Source organism: Armigeres subalbatus, chromosome 2 (genome assembly GCF_024139115.2).
Source record: "Armigeres subalbatus isolate Guangzhou_Male chromosome 2, GZ_Asu_2, whole genome shotgun sequence".
Classification (NCBI taxonomy): domain Eukaryota; kingdom Metazoa; phylum Arthropoda; class Insecta; order Diptera; family Culicidae; genus Armigeres; species Armigeres subalbatus.
The window spans coordinates 177522303-177542735 of record NC_085140.1 but is presented as its reverse complement, the minus strand read 5'-3'; the positions used below and the strand labels follow the sequence as shown (position 1 = coordinate 177542735).

General features: G+C 39.8%; 1 protein-coding gene across 1 annotated transcript; it reads left to right on the top strand.

Moving 5' to 3' along the window:
* Nucleotides 1–17502: 17502 nt before the first annotated feature.
* LOC134211280 (cuticle protein 19-like) lies at nucleotides 17503–18271 on the top strand. Its single transcript, XM_062688000.1, has 2 exons — nucleotides 17503–17634; nucleotides 17708–18271. The coding sequence occupies exons 1-2, from the start codon at nucleotides 17626–17628 to the stop codon at nucleotides 18146–18148; spliced, it is 450 nt and encodes a 149-aa protein (XP_062543984.1). The 5' UTR covers nucleotides 17503–17625; the 3' UTR covers nucleotides 18149–18271.
* The last annotated feature ends 2162 nt before the right edge of the window (nucleotides 18272–20433 follow it).

The window sequence follows — 20433 nt, the reverse complement described above, 5'->3', positions numbered from 1 at the left end:
ACCAAAAAATGAATGCAATTTCACAACTTTGCATAATCCATAGTTGAACATTATTTCCATCTTGGCTGGGCCGATCGCAGCACTATGGAGAGGTGAATGGCCATTAAAGGAAACAAAAAAAAAGGTTTATGAAATATCTATACTGTCAATTGCGATAAACTAGGATTTGTATGATAGTTACGATTTGAGTGTAAAACAATAGTACAAACATGCTGTATTTTCTCTCCAATTGAAGTTACTCGACAAGCGTCGTTGGACAAACGTCCTGCTCATCTATTAGATACCAACTGCACATCTTACTATTTACTCAAAAATTTGTTGTAACAACTTTGGAAATACAAATGTTTTCAACCACCTACCGGTATGGGACATTCCCATGGTGCGCAGTACTTAAACGATAATGAAACCATCATCACCGTGGTCGCCGCCGAGTGCCATTGAATTTTGGTCGCAATAGTGAACCATTGGATGCCTTGACTGTTTACGGAATCGGTTTGCAATTTTCCGACCTTCCCAGTTGCTGGGTAAAATATTTTTATTGATGCTCAACCGCCCATTCTTCTTACCGGCGAAGGTTGGAAGTGCGTGCGAACTTGACTGGGGATTTTTTTTAGATTTTGTTAGACCAGTTTTTCTGTTTTTATGGAACATTCTAAAAAAACCTTTTTGCCTTTCTCGTATACTAAGTATACGGTAAAGGCTATATGATCGCTCCAAAAACAAACTTTTTATAGAAGGCCCGGAGACCCATAGTGTTATATACCAATCGACCCAGTTCGACGAATCGAGGTGATGTCTGTGTGTGTGTGTGTATGTGTGTGTGTATGTGTGTGTGTGTGTGCGCAAAACTACTCAAAAAATGTCACTCATTTTTCGGGCACTTATCCTCAACCGATTTGCTCGCAACAAGTTGCATTCGACGCAGAATCCTGCCCCATTGTTTCCTATTTAAAATTGGTCAGATCGGACTATGGAATCAGAAGTTATGGCCAAAATACAAATTCATACGAAAAAATCGCGTAAAAAATGTCACTCATTTTTCGGGCACTTATCCTCAACCGATTTGCTTGCAACAAGTTGCATTCGACGCAGAATCCTGTCCCATTGTTTCCTATTTGAAATTGGTCGGATCGGACTATGGGATCAGAAGTTATGGCCAAAATACAAATTCATACGAAAAAATCGCGTAAAAAATGTCACTCATTTTTCGGGTACTTATCCTCAACCGATTTGTTTGCAATAAGTTGCATTCGACGCAGAATCCTGTCCCATTGTTTCCTATTTTAAATTGGTCAGATCGGACTATGGGATCAGAAGTTATGGCCAAAATACATATTCATACGAAAAAATCGCGTAAAAAATGTCACTCATTTTTCGGGCACTTATCCTCAACCGATTTGCTTGCAACAAGTTGCATTCGACGCACAATCCTATCTTTTTGTTTCCTATTTGAAATTGGCCAGATCGAATTATGGGATCGAAAGTTATGGCCAAAATACAAATTCATACGAAAAAATCGCGTAAGAAATGTCACTCATTTTTCGGGCACTTATCCTCAACCGATTTGCTCGCAACAAGTTGCATTCGACGCAGAATCCTGCCCCATTGTTTCCTATTTGAAATTGGTCAGATCGGACTATGGAATCAGAAGTTATGGCCAAAATACAAATTCATACGAAAAAATCGCGTAAAAAATGTCACTCATTTTTCGGGTACTTATCCTCAACCGATATTCTTGCAACAAGTTGCATTTGACGCAGAATCCTGTCCCATTGTTTCCTATTTGAAATTGGTCGGATCGGACTATGGGATCAGAAGTTATGGCCAAAATACAAATTCATACGAAAAAATCGCGTAAAAATGTCACTCATTTTTCGGGTACTTATCCTCAACCGATTTGTTTGCAATAAGTTGCATTCGACGCAAAATCCTGTCCCATTGATTCCATTTTGAAATTGGTCAGATCGGACTATGGGATCAGAAGTTATGGCCAAAATACAAGTTCATACGAAAAAATCGCGTAAAAAATGTCACTCATTTTTCGGGAACTTATTCTCAACCGATTTGCTCGTAACAAGTTGCATTCGACGCAGAATCCTGTCCCATTGTTTCCTATTTGAAATTGGCCAGATCGGACTATGGGATCAAAAGTTATGGCCAAAATACAAATTCATACGAAAAAATCGCGTAAAAAATGTCACTCATTTTTCGGACACTTATCCTCAACCGATTTGCTCGCAACAAGTTGCATTCGACGCAGAATCCTGTCCCATTGTTTCCTATTTGAAATTGGCCAGATCGGACTATGGGATCGAGAGTTATGGCCAAAATACAAATTCATACGAAAAATATTGCGTAAGAAATGTCACTCATTTTTCAGGCACTTATTCTCAACCGATCTGCTCGCAACAAATTGCATTCGACGCAGAATCCTGTCCCATTGTTTCCTATTGAAATTGGCTAGATCGGACTATGGGATCGGAAGTTATGGCCGAAACACCATTTTAGCCTTTTTATACGAAAAGGCTGTATGTTCGCTCCAAAAACCAAACTTTTACAAAAGGCCTGGAGAGTTATATACCAATCGATTCAGCTCGACGAACTGAGATGATGTCTCTGTCTCTCCCACTTCATACGCTAGTTTGGCAGAAAGACGGTCATGAGATTTATATCATAACAAATATTGCCCTCCGCTCGCGTGATGGGAATGACATTTTCGTTTTCTTTTTGTGTAGTCGGAGCTTCAGTTCAACTAACATCCAAAAGTGATATCCTTAAAGTATATGACTGGGTGAAATAAAACAGGGTTATGTACGTCAAAAAGATTGGAAAAGGAAACAAAAATGTCGAAATTCTTATTAGCATATTGTAGATCAAGCTGAAAACCGAACCGAGGTCCCGCGAAATCGCATTTTCTCGCATTTCCGGATGTTGCAACTGCATCGCGAGTAGTGCGCAACTGTGCCATAGTCAGGCACCACTCGCGATGCAGTTGCGACATCCGGAAATGGGACAAAATATGATTTTCGGTTTTCAACTGGATCTACAATATCTTTGCCATAAATAATCTGATTTTCATAGAACGGACAAAGAAATTTGTCTTTTTTACTCCTAGCCACTAGCTCATCTTTTTTCAAGCACACACATTTTACGAAGGTCGAGAAAGGCACCATCACCGCTAGGTGGATTAATCTGGGTTTTTTATGAAAAAATCGATACAAAAAATTTTCCCTCATTTTTCAGGCACTTTTCCTCAACCGATTTGCTCGCATTAAATTGCATTCGACGCAGAATGTCTCATATTTTCTTATTGAAAATTAGCCAGATCGGACTATGGGCTTAGATGTTATGGTCAAATTACTATTTATTGTGAAAAAGAGTTCAAAAAAGTCTAGCTCACTTTCTTAGCATTTAGACTTCATCTATTCCCCAAGCAACACAATTTCAACAAATCTGGTTGCAGTAACCATATTGTGACTGAATCCGGTCATATATAAGTTACTGTGATTGATGTGCAATATGTGTGCTTCTCAGGTCTTTTGCAACAGATTGCATTCGACGCAGAATCTTATCCCATTGTTTCCTATAGAAACTTGGCCGGATCGTACAATTGGGTCAAAAGTTATGGCGAAAATACTAATTTTGAAACTGCTAAATAAAATGCCATTTTTTGCTCTTATGCTCATCCGATTTGTTTGCAACAAATTGCGTTTGGCGAGAATTTTTTTTTATGCATATAAACAAACTAGCTTTATGTACCCGGCCTTGCTCGGAATTGCCAGTTTGGTTTTAAGTTTTTAACAATCAGAAAAAGATAAAACCAATTGGTCAACAGAACTGTGTTAACTTATTGATACATCGTCATTTGACTAAAAGAAGGCTTTTGGAAGCATTGACTGATCTAGAAAAGGGGCAAACGTCATTTTCTAAAGAAGGAAAACCATCCACCGATGCTTTATTCCGGGCAAACGCCCATTTTTAAAGAAGGGATCACACTCACCATTGCCTTATTCCGGGCAAATGCCTACTTTTAAAGAAGCAATCACATCCACCATCCAGAAGGAAACACATTAATTATTGCTTTCCACAGGGCAAACCATGATTCCGATGAAGGGTAACAATAATCATTGCTCTACACCCAGCAAATGCATGCTTTCTATGAAAGATTTTTCTGATGCTGCTCATAATTATCCTAAATGCCCTTCATGTCAAATGACCTTAAGCCAAATATTGTTATGTTAATGGCCTGCTTCATTCAGGGATATGTCATTTTCAGGGAAGTTGAAGTTGAAGTCATTTTTGGGGAAATGTTATTAACGGGAAAATGTTATTGTCGAGGATTTGCTATTTTTAAGGAATTCGGGAAATTTGTTTTCGGAGCATTGTACAATGTGAAAGAACCTCGAATGAACTAAATAAGAGGGATTTTAAATTAAGACGTTTATTTGAACAATACCAAACCCAAACAACCTCCTGCATTAGAAAAATTTCTCCCAGCCTCTATATAATAGTTTTGGGCAGAGAATATGTTTTTACAAAATTGGTTTGAATTGACCCATGCGGTAAAAAGGTATACTAAACTGTTCGTTTAATAAATATACCATCTCCCCCATTCAGCTACGACACTCCTATCCAGTCTGATATAGTCTTCCTTAAACAGAGAATATGGGTTCCAAATTTAGTGGACATCGGTAAATGGGTTCAAAACTTATGCTGAATTGATCGATAACTAAACAATACCCCTTCCTCACACCATCCCCTTTTGAAATTATCTACCCACATCCACTTAAGTTGTTTCCTTAGGACATACAATATTTGATACAAATTTAGTTCAAATCGGTCATTGGGTTCAAGACTTTCATTTAGTTGATCGATTGCTGAACAATACCACTCCCTCCATACCCTCCTTTTTCAAAGAGCATCCCAAATCACGCTATCGTCGTCTCCTTAATATGAAGAATGTGTGTCCTAAATTTGGTTGAAAACGGCCAATGGGTTCAGAAGTTACACTGAGTTGATCAATAACTGAGCAATACTCCTCCCCCTTTTTCCAAAAAGCATTCATAATCCCCCTATCATCGTTTCCTTAAGATAAAGAATGTGTGTTCCAAATTCGGTTGAAATCGACCAAGGGGTTCAGAGATGATTAATAACTAAGCAATATCCCTCCCCCTTTTCCAAAGAACATGCTTAGCCCCTCTCCATTGTCGTCTCCTTAAGATAAAGAATGTGTGTTCCAAATTTGGTTGAAATCGGCCAAGGGGTTCATAAGGTACACTGAGTTGATCAATAACTTAGCAATACACCTCCCTCACACCCTCCCTCTTTTCCAAAGAGCATCCCCAACCCCCTTATCGTCGTCTCCTTAAGATAGAGAATGTGTGTTCCAAATTTGGTTGAAACCGGCCAAGGGGTTCAGAGGCTACACTGAGTTGATTAATAACTAAGCAATACCCCTCCCCGCACATCCTCCCCCTTTTCCAAAGAGCATGCTTAGCCCCCCTCCATTGTCGTCTCCTTAAGATAAAGAATGTGTGTTCCAAATTTGGTTGAAATCGGCCAAGGGGTTCAGAAGTTACACTGAGTTGATCGATTACTAAGCAATACCCCTCCCCCACACCCTACCCCTTTTCCAAAGAGCTTCCCTAACCCCCCTATCGTCGTCTCATTAAGATAAAGTATGTGTGTTCCAAATTTGGTTGAAATCGGTCAATGGGTTCAGAAGTTATGCTGGAACATACATACAAACATACATACAAACATACAAACATTGAGTTTTATATATATAATATATATATATATATATATATATATATATATATATATATATATATATATATAATATATATATAGATATATAGATAGATAGATAGATATAGATATAGATAGATAGATATAGATATAGATATAGATATAGATATATAGATAGATAGATAGATAGATAGATAGATAGAAGATAGATATAGATATAGATATGAAAAATAAGACCAATCCACATATTGGTGTTATTTGAAATTTTTCCAAACCTTTTGAACGAACGAGAAAGGCACCATCACCGCTAGGTGGATTAATCTGGGTTTTGTATAATATAATGTATATAATAATGATGTCAAAATGAACTTTCACAATTTGTTGGTAAATTGCGCTGAAGCCAAGTCAACGTGTCTCATTAGTTTTGCAAGCAAAGGCGTAGGATTGTCAATCCGGATCGCAGAATTCTGTGGTAATAACGACATGGTGATCGGGGTATCGCTCTTCCCTTATCGACCGGTTCACAGGGTCACGTGGGTCTCCCGTGACGGCTTTACAGAAAATCAAATCGACCACATCTGCATCAGCCGAAAATGGAAACGGAGCCTTCATGATTTACGGAATAAACGTAGTGTCGATATCAGATCATCACCTCCTCATCGACGAAATACGCCAGCGCATTGCGTGAATTCGTCGGCAGGAGGAGAGAGTTGGACGACGGTTCAACACACACCGACTGGAAGATGCCACGGTGAAACGGTCCTTCGTTGAAGAACTGGAGACGCGTACTGCAGATATTCCGCAAGGTGGCAGCGTGGAAGACCAATAGACTGCCATCAAGAATGCCTTCATCGCCACCAGCGAGAATAATCTGGGCGAACTGCGCAAGAGAGAGAGCCGCAGCAACCGGGGACATTCGCCTCCTCTACGATATCTCACGACGCTTAAGCGGGGCGAAGATGAATGCAACGATGCCTGTGAAAGACGCAAATGATCAGTTATTTACCGACCCAACTGACCAGTTGAAACACTGGTTCGAGCACTTCGAACAACTTTGTCAAGTTCCAGCCAAGCCACCACCACCTTGGTATGATCTGTCAAGGATCCGACGTATAACACGCGTCAATACCGAAGCTCCATCACTGCTAGAAATTCAAACAGCCATCCAAAGCATGACATCGAATAAAGCCCCAGGGGTCGATCGCATATCAGCCAAGATGCTCAAAGCTGACCCCATGACATCCGATCAACTACTGCATCGTTTATTTCATAATATCTGGGACACCGCAACTTTTCCGGCCGACTGGATGCAAGGTATCTTAGTGAGGTACCCAAAAAAAAAGTGACCTGGCTGTATGCGATAACTGGCAAGGCATTATGTTGCAGTGCACCGTTCTCAAAGTTCTATGCAAAGTTATCCTAGCCCAGATAACTTTGCATTGGAGAAGATCGATGTGACTCTCCGGCGGCAGCAGGCCGGATTCCGTGCCGGAAGATCCAGTGTGGACCATATGGACCATATCCGTATCATTCTGGAGCAGGTCAACGAATTCCGAGAGTCCCTTTACTTGGTATTGACTATGAAAAAGCTTTCGACCGTCGCCATCACGAGAATATGTGGGGCATCCTGAGACGCAAGGGGTTCCTGAGAAAATCATCGGCCTCATCCAGGCACAGTACGAGACCTTCTCGTGTAGAGTGCTGCAAAATGGGGTCTTGTTCGACCCTGTCCGGGTCGTAGCTGGTGTGAGGCAAGGATGTATTCTATCACCGTTACTGTTCCTCATCGTAATCGACGAGATTCTGGTAGGTGCGATTGACCGTGAACCAAACCGTGGGCTGCTATGGCCTATAACCATTGAGCACCTAAACGACATCGAATTGTATGATGATGTTGCACTTCTCGCTCAACGGCGCTCTGATATGCAGAGTAAGCTCAACAACCTCGCCGCCATCAAGAATGCCTTCATCGGCAGGTTTAGTCATCATCGTCAACAAAACCAGATCGTTGGGTGTAAACACTGTGACCCCTTCCAGTTTCACAGTAGCCGAGCAACGAGTGGAGAATGTTGAAAGCTTCCAATATCTTGGTTTCGCAATTTCGAAACTTGTTATGAATATACATGATTGTGTATTATGGAATATATTCATCTGTCAGTGCTATTTTTATCATTCTTATACGTTTTTGCCTTTCTCGTATACAAAGTATAAGTAAAGGCTATATGATCGTTCCAAAAATGAACTTTTTATAGAAGGTCCGGAGACCCATAGTATTATATACCGGTCGACGAATTGAGGTGATGTCTTTGTGTGTGTATGTCTTCCCGAAAAGCTCGTATAAAAAACTCACTCATTTTAGGCACTTATCCTTAACCGATTTTCTCGCTTGGTTTCGACGCAGAATCCTGTCCCATTGTTTCTTATTGAAAATTGGCCAGATCGGACTATGGGCTCAGAAGTTATGGCCAGAATATTTTTTTTTCATACCAAAAACGGGCGCGTAAAAATTTCTCACTCATTTTTTTTGGCATTTATTCTTAACCGATTTGCTCGTAACAGATCGCATTCGACGCGGAATCCTTTCCTATTGAAAATTGGACCTATTGGACTATGGGCTCAGAAGCTATGGCCAAAATACTATTTTTATAACACACGGGAAAGGTTCCATCACCGCTAGGTAGGGGGAATGACGGCTTTGGCAGGTTTTGTTCTATTATTGGCAGGGGGGTTGTTTATGACTGACTATTCTCAAATATGGCATAAACATTCTTTGCGTATCAAAGAATATTTTGGCCAAATTTCATAAAATTTGGTCGACAAAAACCCCCCTGACAATAATAGAACAAAACCTGCCAAAGCCGTCTTTCCCCCTATATTAATCTGTTTGTTTTAAATATGCTAAATCAAAGGTCGATTTATTTGAAATTTTGCAAATGCATCCCTTATGATAAAAAAAAACTTAATTTGCATAGTTAGTTTGCCGTTTTGGCTCTAGCCAATCTTTTGACAAGGGTCTAAGCAAAAACACCTTGAACACTTTCAATAAAATTTAACTTGAAAACGGTTTGTCCGATCGTTTTGGTGTCTTCGGCAATGTTTTAGGTAATCATTGGAACTATGTGAATAAAATATACACTGTGAAAAAAATCTATTGTATCATTTGGTAAACTAACCTCAAAATGTGTTTTCTGAGCTTTTCCATGTTTTAGTATCAATTAATCAACTCAGTATGTTCCGTGAACTTGTATATATAAGTAAAATAAAGCATTTGAGGGAGACTCCAACATTATACAATTGGGATATGTGATGATATAATGATTATTAAATCATATGGGTACTGTTTTATGTTCACTTTTTAAATTGACACTTTTTGGCACCTATTTTTTATAATTTGCTAGCCAATTATGTCTAGAATACGGTAAGGGATGCAGAATTGCCAGGTCTCATAAGGCATACTTCACCTAATTGGTATTTTTAAATGTCTCAAAAATCAAGGAAAACAAACTGTTTCGTGAATTATCCAAGCAAAATCGAATAAATTGTAGAATCTCATATTTTTTTCATAAAAGTAGCATTCTTAAGCTTTGATTTCATAATAATAGATTGAAAATCGGTGCAGTACTTCAAAAGTTATGGATTTTTGACAAAAGTGACTTGCCCTCCTTAGCCGTGCGGTATGACGCGCGGCTACAAAGCAAGACCATGCTGAGGGTGGCTGGGTTCGATTCCCGATTCATCGTGTTAGCCTCATGATATACGAATGCAAAAATGGTAACCTGGCTTAGAAACCTCGCGGTTAATAACTGTGGAAGTGCTTAATGAACACTAAGCTGCGAGGCGGCTCTGTCCCAGTGTGGGGTTGTAATGCCAATAATAATAATAAGAAGAAGAACTTGTATTTAGGTGCTGAGAGGCACTAAGTAGATCATTAAAAAAACAAATTGTGCAATATAACATTTGAATAGGCCAGTATATCAAAAATTAAAACTGCTATTATTTTGAACAATTTGATCTAGTGTGTATTTTTGTAACGAGTGGTTCGAAAAAATTAATACTTATTATATCGAAATTTCAACATATTTGTAGTTCAACGCCGAAATATTAGCTAAATCGGTCATTGGGGTACAAAGTTACAGCTTGTCAAAGTTGGCCATTTTGTAAGAAAATCGGCCTCCGCTGCTATTATTTTGAACACAGGCGTTATATAGGTAAACGATGTACCATCTCTATGAAAACGACATTTTCGAATATTTACTTATGTCAAGAATCCATAACTTTTAAACTACTGGACCAATTTTTAATTTGTTATTATAAAATAAAAGGTTGAGAATGCTGCTTTGAAGAATAAATACGAGATTCTACTTGTATAATTCACGAAACAGTTTATTTCCTTGACTTTTAAGACATTCAAAAATAATAATTAGAAAAAATGTGCCTTAAGAGACCCGATAATTATTTATCCCTTACCTTATTCTAGACATAATGGGCTAAAAAATTACTAAACATTTAGGTGCCAACAAGTGCAAATTGCAAAAATAAACTTTGAATAAAATAGTACCTATATGACCTAATAATCATTATATCATTACTCGCCCATCTATCAAGATGAAAGAGGGGAGGTTTTAGTCGTTCGTTCGGTATTTATTACTGCTTCTACGACAGGATGCTGTACGATAGTGCACATTCCATGCGGGAGCTACTTAAAATCACTCGACAGGATTATTTCGTCGATTAATACGGCACATTTTTCGAAAACTTCTTGTTTGGGACGGGAATTTGGTCCAAAAAACTATTCTTTTCTGCACTCCGAAAACTGCGCGTTCCTCCATTTTTTCTTTCACACTCCTCCTCTCTCTCTTCCCCATCCTCGTCCTCTAGGCTTCCGGGTTTGCACTTCTCTCTCCTTTTCCCTTATTTTCTCTTGTCTACTTTTTCCAGGAATCGATGCTGCCAAAATCACGACGAGAAATTCATCAGGTCAGGTCGGAAAGGAAGAGTTCTTTCGCCCAGTCATTGGAAAGGAGAGCCTCCATGCAACTACCAATGACAACGGCCTGAGGCTAGTCAATTTTACCGGAACCAGAGCAATGGCTATCTGTAGCACCTATTTTGCACTGAAGAATAGTCGAAAGTACACCAGAAGACACCCTAGTGGCGATACGTGTTCTCAAATCGATCATATTCTAGTGGACGGTCGACATTTCTCAGATATGAGGACCTTCCGAGCCCCAAATATCGACTATGCCCCTATCTGGTGGTATGTGAGATTCGCGCAAGGTTGTCCAGCATCATTTGTTCTAGGCGTGAGAGAACCATGCGGTGAACATTAGACCTGTTCACCATTTTCAAAAGTATTCCAGATTCAAAGTGCCACCCCTCTATTTCAATGAGTATCTTAAATGGAGTCTCCTGACCAATTTTCAGCCAAATCCATGGAGATTTAGAGGTGCATCAAACGAGATTTGTGATTTTTCAGACTTTTTCGTAAAAAAATCGTCTGAATGCATCAATTTAACTCCACATAATAAAAGGATTAGTCTTTGATAGCTTCTTTAGACTATTATCTACCACTTTGTCATTGATACTAGGATGTTAAGAGGGCTTATTCTATGACTTTTTATTAGATTTAGCTGAAAAAAATGCCTGAAAACCAGAAAAATAATTTTAAGGTGCTTCTGGGGGTAGAATAAATTTTCAATATGTGCCCAATTCAATTTTTCCTTTCATTTTTTCCTTCGAGTGTTGCGGAAGTTTCGTCCATACATCACTTTATTCTGAAAAATAAGCTTCGGCATGTAAAAATGCAGTTTTCATGAAATACTCAACATTTGAATAGGGTAGTCAAGCAAGACCATTCCCCTCATGCTAAAACAAAGTTGACCATGATTTATGAGCAATGTCATCCAGTATGCTCGACCCACTGGTATGGATCTAGAGTGGGCTATGTGGTAGTGTCAGAACCTGCAGATCAAGAGGTCCACGGATCGTCTAAACATCCTAGTATCAATGACAAAGTGGTAGATAATAGTCTAAAGAAACGATCAACGGCTAATCCTTTTATTATGTGGAGTTAAATTGATGCATTCAGACAATATTTTTACGAAAAAGTCTGAAAAATCACAAATCTCGTTTGATGCACCTCTAAATCTCTATGGATTTGGCTGAAAATTGGTCAGGAGACTCCATTTAAGATACTCATTGAAATAGAGGGGTGGCACTTTGAATCTGAAATTCTTTTGAAAATGGTGAACAGATCTACTGAACATGCATCAACTGCCAGGCGAGGGCAGCAGGGACTATGCCCAAGGGCTATACGACCACTGAACACGGCCTCTGCGAGTTAGGGGGCCTGTCTAGGACGTGGTGTGGTTTGTGGGATTTGTTAAACCTCTACAAAAAGTTACATGTGTCCGCAAACAGGCCCTATCAAAGCGACAGTGTGCCGCTCAAAGTGCACAGGAGCCCAGTGAGTGCCAATTGGCATGGGGAGTGTCCCTATATCGGTAGGGTAGTGCGTGTGCTGCTTCAGCAGAGATCGAATGATCTGCTTGTGTTAAGGCAGGAGTGTCATAGTGCGTCACCACTATTGTCACCTCGAAGCAGGCAGAAGTTTGAGTGTGAACTGCGCATGCCGAAGGAGTGTCGTAGCGTAGTATCGTTGATTGGTCCCTACTTCGGTAGGGTAGCGCGTGGTCTGCTTCGGCAGAAGAGCGAATGATCGGTCTGTGCTGAGGAAGGTGTGTCGTAGTTTGTGTAAAGACTACACATGCTGAGGTAGGAGTGTCTTAGCGTGGTATCTGTAGGCCCAGGCAGTTACCGCAAGACTCCTCGAGGTATGGCAGTGGATTGTTAGAGTGAACATCTAAGTAAGTCTCAAATGGTGTGAGTGCCTGTGTGAATGTGTACATTAAGTATAGCCTATCCTCCAGAAGTAATGCTGGAAAGCTGTCCCGGGGGGAAATTAGGGTTGGAGCCCAAGGAGGGCTTAGTGGGTGAGAGTCCCACACTCCAGTACATGCCAGTGGGTCAGTGCATTAGCATTACTCCCTGTAAAAAAAGGCTAAGTGTTGCGGAGCAATTCGCTCATAAGCTCGACGAAAGAATCGAAGGACACCCAACTGGAGAAAATTTGAACGCATTGTGGCAACAAATCCACGAGGCGTTCAATTCAACAGTCACAGAGGTATTTGGTACCACATATATGATATGTAGCACACCGGGAGAAACTTTTTTCGCAAGCTGTCATTATAAAGAACTGATTCGGGAGGCTATACTTCATGATAAATTTCTTTTAAAAAGCTCCAAACGCGTGGAGTACTGGCTCTGATGATGCATTTCAACTTGTTCTATACAGCTGTACGATTCCCAGCAAAACCGAGCGAAAACAAAGAGATCATCACTTCTTTGTGGGGGCTGCCTATCCTATTCTGATGTTTTGCACTTGTTTACAAGTTTGATAAAAACATCCTATGATTTGTTATGATTCGGAACAGTTTTTGCCTTTCGTTCATCGTTGTTCGTTATCTATTGAGAGCGATATCTGCAAACCCTGGGTACTACACAAGGAAACCAGCGAAAAGGCGAGTGTCAAAGGACGACAGATGAGAAAAACCAAGCCAGAAGCCGCATGCTAGTAGCGGATATACACCAACATAGAGAACGATAGAACTAAGGGCAGATGAGAAAAATTTCACCGGCGTAAGTACGACGAAAACTACTCTCGGAGGCAGAGCGAAGCGAAGTTCTACAAAACAATCAACAACATGCACAAGAAAAGCGCACCGGTGCTAGTCATGACCAACGACAGCTCCGGAAATCTGTTGACCGACCGAGCAGGGGTGACTGGTAAGTGGGAGGAGCACTTTAAGTTATTGTTGAATGGACAATCAGACAGTGAGGACACAAACAGAATCAGGAATGAGGATTATGGACAAGCAGTGGAGCCATCAACGCTCGATGAAGTGACGGCCGAACGAGAAAATCCACCAAGTGATTGAAATGATTTGGGAGGAAGAAGAAATGCCTTCGAGCTGTCTTTATGGCCTCTTATGTCCTATCTACAAGAAAGGGCACATACTCGATTGTGCTAATTATCGAGGTACATATAACACTACTCAATACCGCCAACAAGGAAAACTCCCGAATTCTGCGTCCGTTTGCGGAGACCTTTATAGGCGAATATCAAAGCGATTTTCGAGAAGGACAATCAACAACGGACACATCCTTGATAAATTCCGTTAATACAACTTGCGGACTCATAATCTGTCTGTAGATTTCAAGGGAGCGTACGACTCAGTGAAACGGAACGAACTGTGGCAAATAATGCTAGAACATGCCTTTCCGGCAAAGCTTATTAGGCTGATTCATGCGACGCTGGATGGATCCAAGTCGAGCGTCAGAATATCTGGTGTGAGCCAGGTCGTTTAGGTTAGTCACTAAGTGCGGAATAACTGCTATGATTTCGTTTATCGAAAAAAAAATTCATCTCAACATCTTAAAATATTAAACAAGTTGAAAAAACGTCATAGACATAGAAAAAAGGAATATGTGCAATTTTTTACGATTTGTGTAATTGATTGTGGGAGAAAAACAATAAAATAAAAGCTTATTAACGACTAATATCCTTGACTTTGTATTTTTATACGGTAGAAGTAAGAAATTGTTTACCGTCAAATGGGGGGAAGATGATCATTTGATGTGTCAGATTACTCAACATTTGATGTGTACCAGATTACTCAAAAAATGTGTGATAATTAAATTTATTTTAATAAATGCGAACGCATTTCAGAAAACTAAATTTGTTGATTATTGCAACGTATAGCAGTACGTGTTTTGAAAATATTTTTTTTCCGATTTGAAATGAAAACACACATTGTTATTGCATGTTTTGTCTTAAAAATGATCATCTTCCCCCCAGTTGACGGTACCCGAAGAATTTGTTTGTTTTTGGGTTGAAATACAGATATAAATGATTATGCTTCTCTGAAAAATATCGTTTATCGTAAAAACAATGGATATTTTCCCATTTCTCCAACATTTTCCACATGCGGCATCTCTCCCTGAGGTGTGGCATCTCACCCGGATTTGACTTTTTTCTGTAATGTAAATAGTACAGTCTGATTGTTTTTGTTTTGCAAATAACTTCTATACTATGTAGTTGGATCCCTATCTCACCCGGATTTACCCTATAGCATAACTATGAAAATGGATTGCATTTAGGAAAAAGGCTTGCCTAACCTGTTGTGATGTGGAGATATTAGTTCTTCGCATTATAGAACAAAATTTGTCCTTATTTTCATGTTGTTCAGTACAATTGATTGCATACAGTTAGCTCAAATAACAGCATAACTTTTATGTAATTATGAACAGTCTCAGAGAATAGTAAAGCAATAAAATGACACGTGTAAAGCTTATTCGATGAACGTGGGCTTATTCAGAACAAATGCACTTATAGTCGAACTGTTAGAAGCTCAAAACTCATTGAACACTATACTGCCGTCATATGCATATTTGTCCCATGTTTGCTGAGATTTCCTATATACATGGGACAACTATTTGTATAACGGCAGTATAGACCTGGTTGAGTGTGTAATAATCGGTTTACCGGCACTAATTGCTTAATTTTTACTAAGTATCAGGCTGATTTAAATGCGTTAAGCCAGTTCATTTTCAGGTAACCAACAAAAAACTTTATTGTTGCTGCCGACTTAAGGGTGATCTTTTAATCCAATTATGATTTGCATTTTGGTCTGCAAACCAGGCGCGCGTTGGTATGGCGCTGTTGCTGGCAGCTGTGAAGAAATTCTCCGCATTTCAACCGTGAGTATCGTCGAGTTCCACAAGCCCGTACAAAGCTGATCAGTTAATATCCGACCGAGCCTTGTCCACTCGGTAGCATATCCACGTCCCACAGCATGTACCAGTCAGTAGCGCGCGTGGCAATGCTACTGAAGAGGAAGTCTGCAGCATTGCACACGGCTGAACGGTAGTAAGTAACGCGAATGAAACCAGAAAATTAAACATAACGAGCAGTTTGAGTCTGCGGTGTGTTCACACAGCGGGTCATAAAAATCTCACGTTTCAAATAGAAAAAAAAATCTAGAGGCACGTAAAAGTCGGTCACCATTGCACTATGTTGTGCATGGTCATGAATCCGCAGTCATAATTTACGCGCACGCTGTCCATAAATCTTCGTGACGCTGCGCTTAGCGAAGTTACTATAGTGAGAAAAAGTTCGTTTGTATTTCAAAAAGATGATACTTGCTGGTATAACCTGCTACGCAATACCAGTTGGAATTCGGATACTATGACGAATGTTTTGAGTTATTGTTAGACGGAGAGGCGTAGAAAGGCATAGAAAGCTTTCAAATAACATTGCACATGCCACATACGGATGACTAGAACTCGCCACCTCAGGCTTGGTAATTCCGTGCTATTGCTAATTGGTGTATTTGAGGGAGGACTCTATATTTTTCGGTTTAATATAACATCCATTTTATTCTTGTATGCTAATACAGCCTGTACTTTGTAATTATCCGGTGTAGAAAGTACTATGGTGGGAAACAATCTCACATAGTGTATTCATTGTACTTACAGAACCAGATACGTATTCAATAATTCATGGCAGACATAGAAAAGCCAATTGATAATTGTGTAAAAGCTATAAAAGCAATAAGTTTTAGAAACAGGCCAAATTCAATTTAAAATGTATAGCATATCAAGAAGAAGAAGAATAAGAAGAAAAGGAATGATGCTTCATTTATTTTTGAAAGTCATTTTACCGAAATGTAACATTGAAAAGACTATTTTAATAACTAAAAAAATACTTTCTAGTATTTTCCCAATATTCTATACAAAATTTAAAGCAACAATATCTTAGGTATAACTTATTTAGGCTTATTATTTTAAAAAACTTCTCAGTAATCACTTTTCTCTGATAGGGTAACAATTAGCAATGCATTGGATCTAATTTATTCCGAACTGTTCATGGGCTAGAATGGCCAGAAACATGTAAAAACAAACCACGTACATAAAATGCAGCACAGTGTATGCTCACTCTGGTAGAATTAACTCGTTGTTTTATTTTTGCAATGACACAATTGAAGTTATGAACAGTGTTTCTCGCATTCATTCTTAATTTTTTGACACAATGCCGTAAGCTATTCATCCAACATCAAATTATTTAACTGCATTATTCAGAATAATCTGTCTGTGCCCTCGTGGTTCTGCTGTTGCACAGCGCCTGACGCAAAGGGTAATCTTCCACAACGAGTGCGCGCCGGTACCCATCATCCGGCGGCGCCGACGTCGTCGATTATTTTCCAATCTTCGAGCGCTTTTTTGGTTTCTTTCGTCGGATCAATGCAGTTTTCCGCGCTGATGCGAAAGCTGCAGCCGCTGCAGCCAATTGTTCGGTAGCTTGCAAATTGATTGTAAACGAGTGCTAATTAAATTATTGTGACTTCATTAGACTCCGACAATCGTAGCTGTTCAATAGAGAGCCAGCTCGAGTTAATCCGTGTGGTGAGTGATTTTTCCTGTCGATTATTTTTTGTTTTATGTAATATCTTTGGTTCGTTTGCAACCTGTCGAAGCTTCTCCCGCGTTCGCCGGTTCGACGGAGTGTCTCAATGGAATGCACCGGTCTGTGGCGGGGAGGAAGGCACCGAGACAGAATCGGTACGAATCGAACCATTTCTCCTAGTTTGACCGAGTGCGGTGGCGGTTCGGAATCTATTGTTTTCTCGCTATAAAAACTTGTCGAAGTGCCTAAATTGTATCATTCAATCGAGAGTCATCCAACATTGTACAACGTACAAAGAAGGCAAATTTTTATCCCAGTTTCATTCTGAAATAAATTAAATTTCATCCATCATGCTGAAAGTAAATAGAAACACACACACACTTCGGCTAAAATCGAATATGTTAATTAATGTTCTATTTCTATTCCAATCAGTTCATCGGGCTCGTCGCTTGTGTCACGGTAGCGGCTTCCGCCTATCGAGTGCATGTTCCCCATCAAGAGGAGCACCATGTGGAGTTGGAGAAGCATCACAAACCTGAACTCCATAAAGTCGAACACCACAAAATTGAGCATCACCACGAAGATCACATCGAAGTTCCCCACGATTATTTCGCCCATGCCAAGTACAAGTTCGACTACGGAGTTAAGGATCCCCATACCGGAGACCATAAGACCCACTGGGAAGAACGAGATGGCGATGTCGTGAAAGGAGCATACACGTTGTTCGATGCTGATGGTAGCACTCGCATCGTGGAGTACACTGCGGATCCTATACACGGATTCAAGGCAGTCGTCAAGAAGATCCAACACGAGCCGTTGGTTCACCATGAACCGGAGAAGAAACATCATCACGAACACAAGCATTTGGAATAAGGAGCTGAATTTCCTATCCTATTAGTTCTTACCCCCAAAAGACTTGATATTTATTGCTAATGTTGTTAAGTTTGTAGCCCATTCTAGCGCGAGACTCATAATAATAATACATGTATTGTTTAATTGAAATTATGTTTTTCTGTGGGGTATCTAGTCCGAAATCATAATGCAGATCTTCTTTCTGGTGAACATGTGTACCGTATGAAAAGTACGACCATTCGTCACTCCGAGAGCTGTTCGATTAGACTGAAAATGAGCACACAGTAAACCAGCGCTTTTGCTCTCTACGTTGACAGTGGCAGAGTGAGGGCAGGTAATCATATGCAAAACACGTAAATCGTGCATTGAATTAATCAGCCACTCAAAATAGAACATCAATTTATTGCCTCTGTCGCACATTGTACATAACACTAGATATTGTCAGCTGCTAATCAATCAAGCAGAAGACGCCGAGCTCGGAAACTGCAGTTCACTTTCTATTTTTTTTCTATGCAATAATTGCATTCACTGGAGGCTTACATCAGAGCCGAGCGTTCGCATGACAGGTGTTACTTTTAAACCATAACACTGGTCAAATGAATGCAGAATGATTTGAAAATACGGCAGAGTCTAATGATCGGCTTGGTGTAAGTAAGACCCAATTAAATCCATCGAGGGAATGATAGAACATTGTTTTCGCTCGTGGTTCAAACAACTAATTATTCACTAGATTGAAATGATGTTAAGACATAGAGTAATAATAAGTGGACTCCGTACCGATATAAAGACATTGATACCAGCTACAAACCGTTGGTCATCATAAGATTTGCGAAAACCGAATAAGTGACCACGCGATCTTGATGTTGCTATGATGGCTTCTAAAAAATGTCGAATCAGGAGCTAACAACCAAACGATAATGTTGTTTCCGTTCCAATATTCAACGAAGCCAATGAGAAGAGGTTTTGACTGTACTTATTAAAAACTAGACCAGATGTAATCAACGATGCGGTTTTTGCTATGGTTTAATCTAATCTAGCACTAGACATGGCCGGATCGATTTTGTGAAGCTTGTTGCTATGGAAAAGGATATCAGCACGCTAGGCTTCGTTTTTTCAAGATTGGGCTACCTAGACCCCTCGCTGAATAAAAATTGCACTGGATCCAGCCATTTGGCCTGAGGTATGTGCACGTAGGACTAGTTTTTCGTGAGTTCGAATACTATGCTGCCCACAAGCACATATCTATCCCATATGAAAAGAAACTACAGCAAAGATGGGACTGATATGCGATCATCGGCAATACGGGTCTAAAAAATCTTGGATTCCGCTGGAGCCACAGGACATACCGTTTTGACTCAAATTCCGATCTGACACATATTCCGAACACTCGTCACTTGGAGATTTATCTGAAACATTTCATTTTTGTTAAATAAATTTTCGAATTGTCTCGGCAGGCGAGCAGATTAAGGACATTTTGCAATTTTGTACATTTAAGGTGATGTTCCTCCATTACAGTCGAGCAAATTCCACCAGCGCGCATCAGTCGGCCCGGTCCTGTATATGGGTCAGGATAAACGGGGTTCCAGACTGCCATTTCAGACAAGTACGTTTAGAATGCGCAACTTCTTTACCTTGCGAAATCGTCACTTCCAGTCATCGTTGCACAATGGGGAAAAGGGTGGTCATTAATATTAAAAAAAAATACTATCTTCAAATTGTCTATTTTATATATCACTAGCTTTATGTACCCGGCCTTGCTCGGAATTGCCAGATTGGTTCGAAATTTGATTTCACAATAGGAAAATGTTAAAACCAATTGATCAACAGGGTAATTGTGTTTACCTATTGATACTTCATCATTTTATTAAAAGAAAACTTTTGGAAACATTGACTGATTTTGAAGAAGGGATCAAACCCACAATTGCCTTATTCCGGGCAAACGCATATTTTAAAAGAAGGGATCACACCCACCATTGCCTTATTCCGAGCAAATGCCTACTTTTGAAAAAGCAATTACATCCATCATCCAGAAGGAAGCACATTAATCATTGCTTTTCACTGAGCATACTATGATTCCGATGAAGGGTAACAATTGACCTTTCCCGTCGAAAATTGAAACTCGTTTTATTGTCTCAGTCGATTCTTTGGCTAATTTGAGGTCAACTTTCTCAAAAAACTAATATTTTTTTAAGCCTTCAACTATTTTAAAATCGAAAACAAAAACCAAAAAAGTGCTGCACGTGTAAACCGGCCTGAAAAATTCACCCGATGTTCGTTCAAAATCGTGCCAATTTAAAAAAAATATA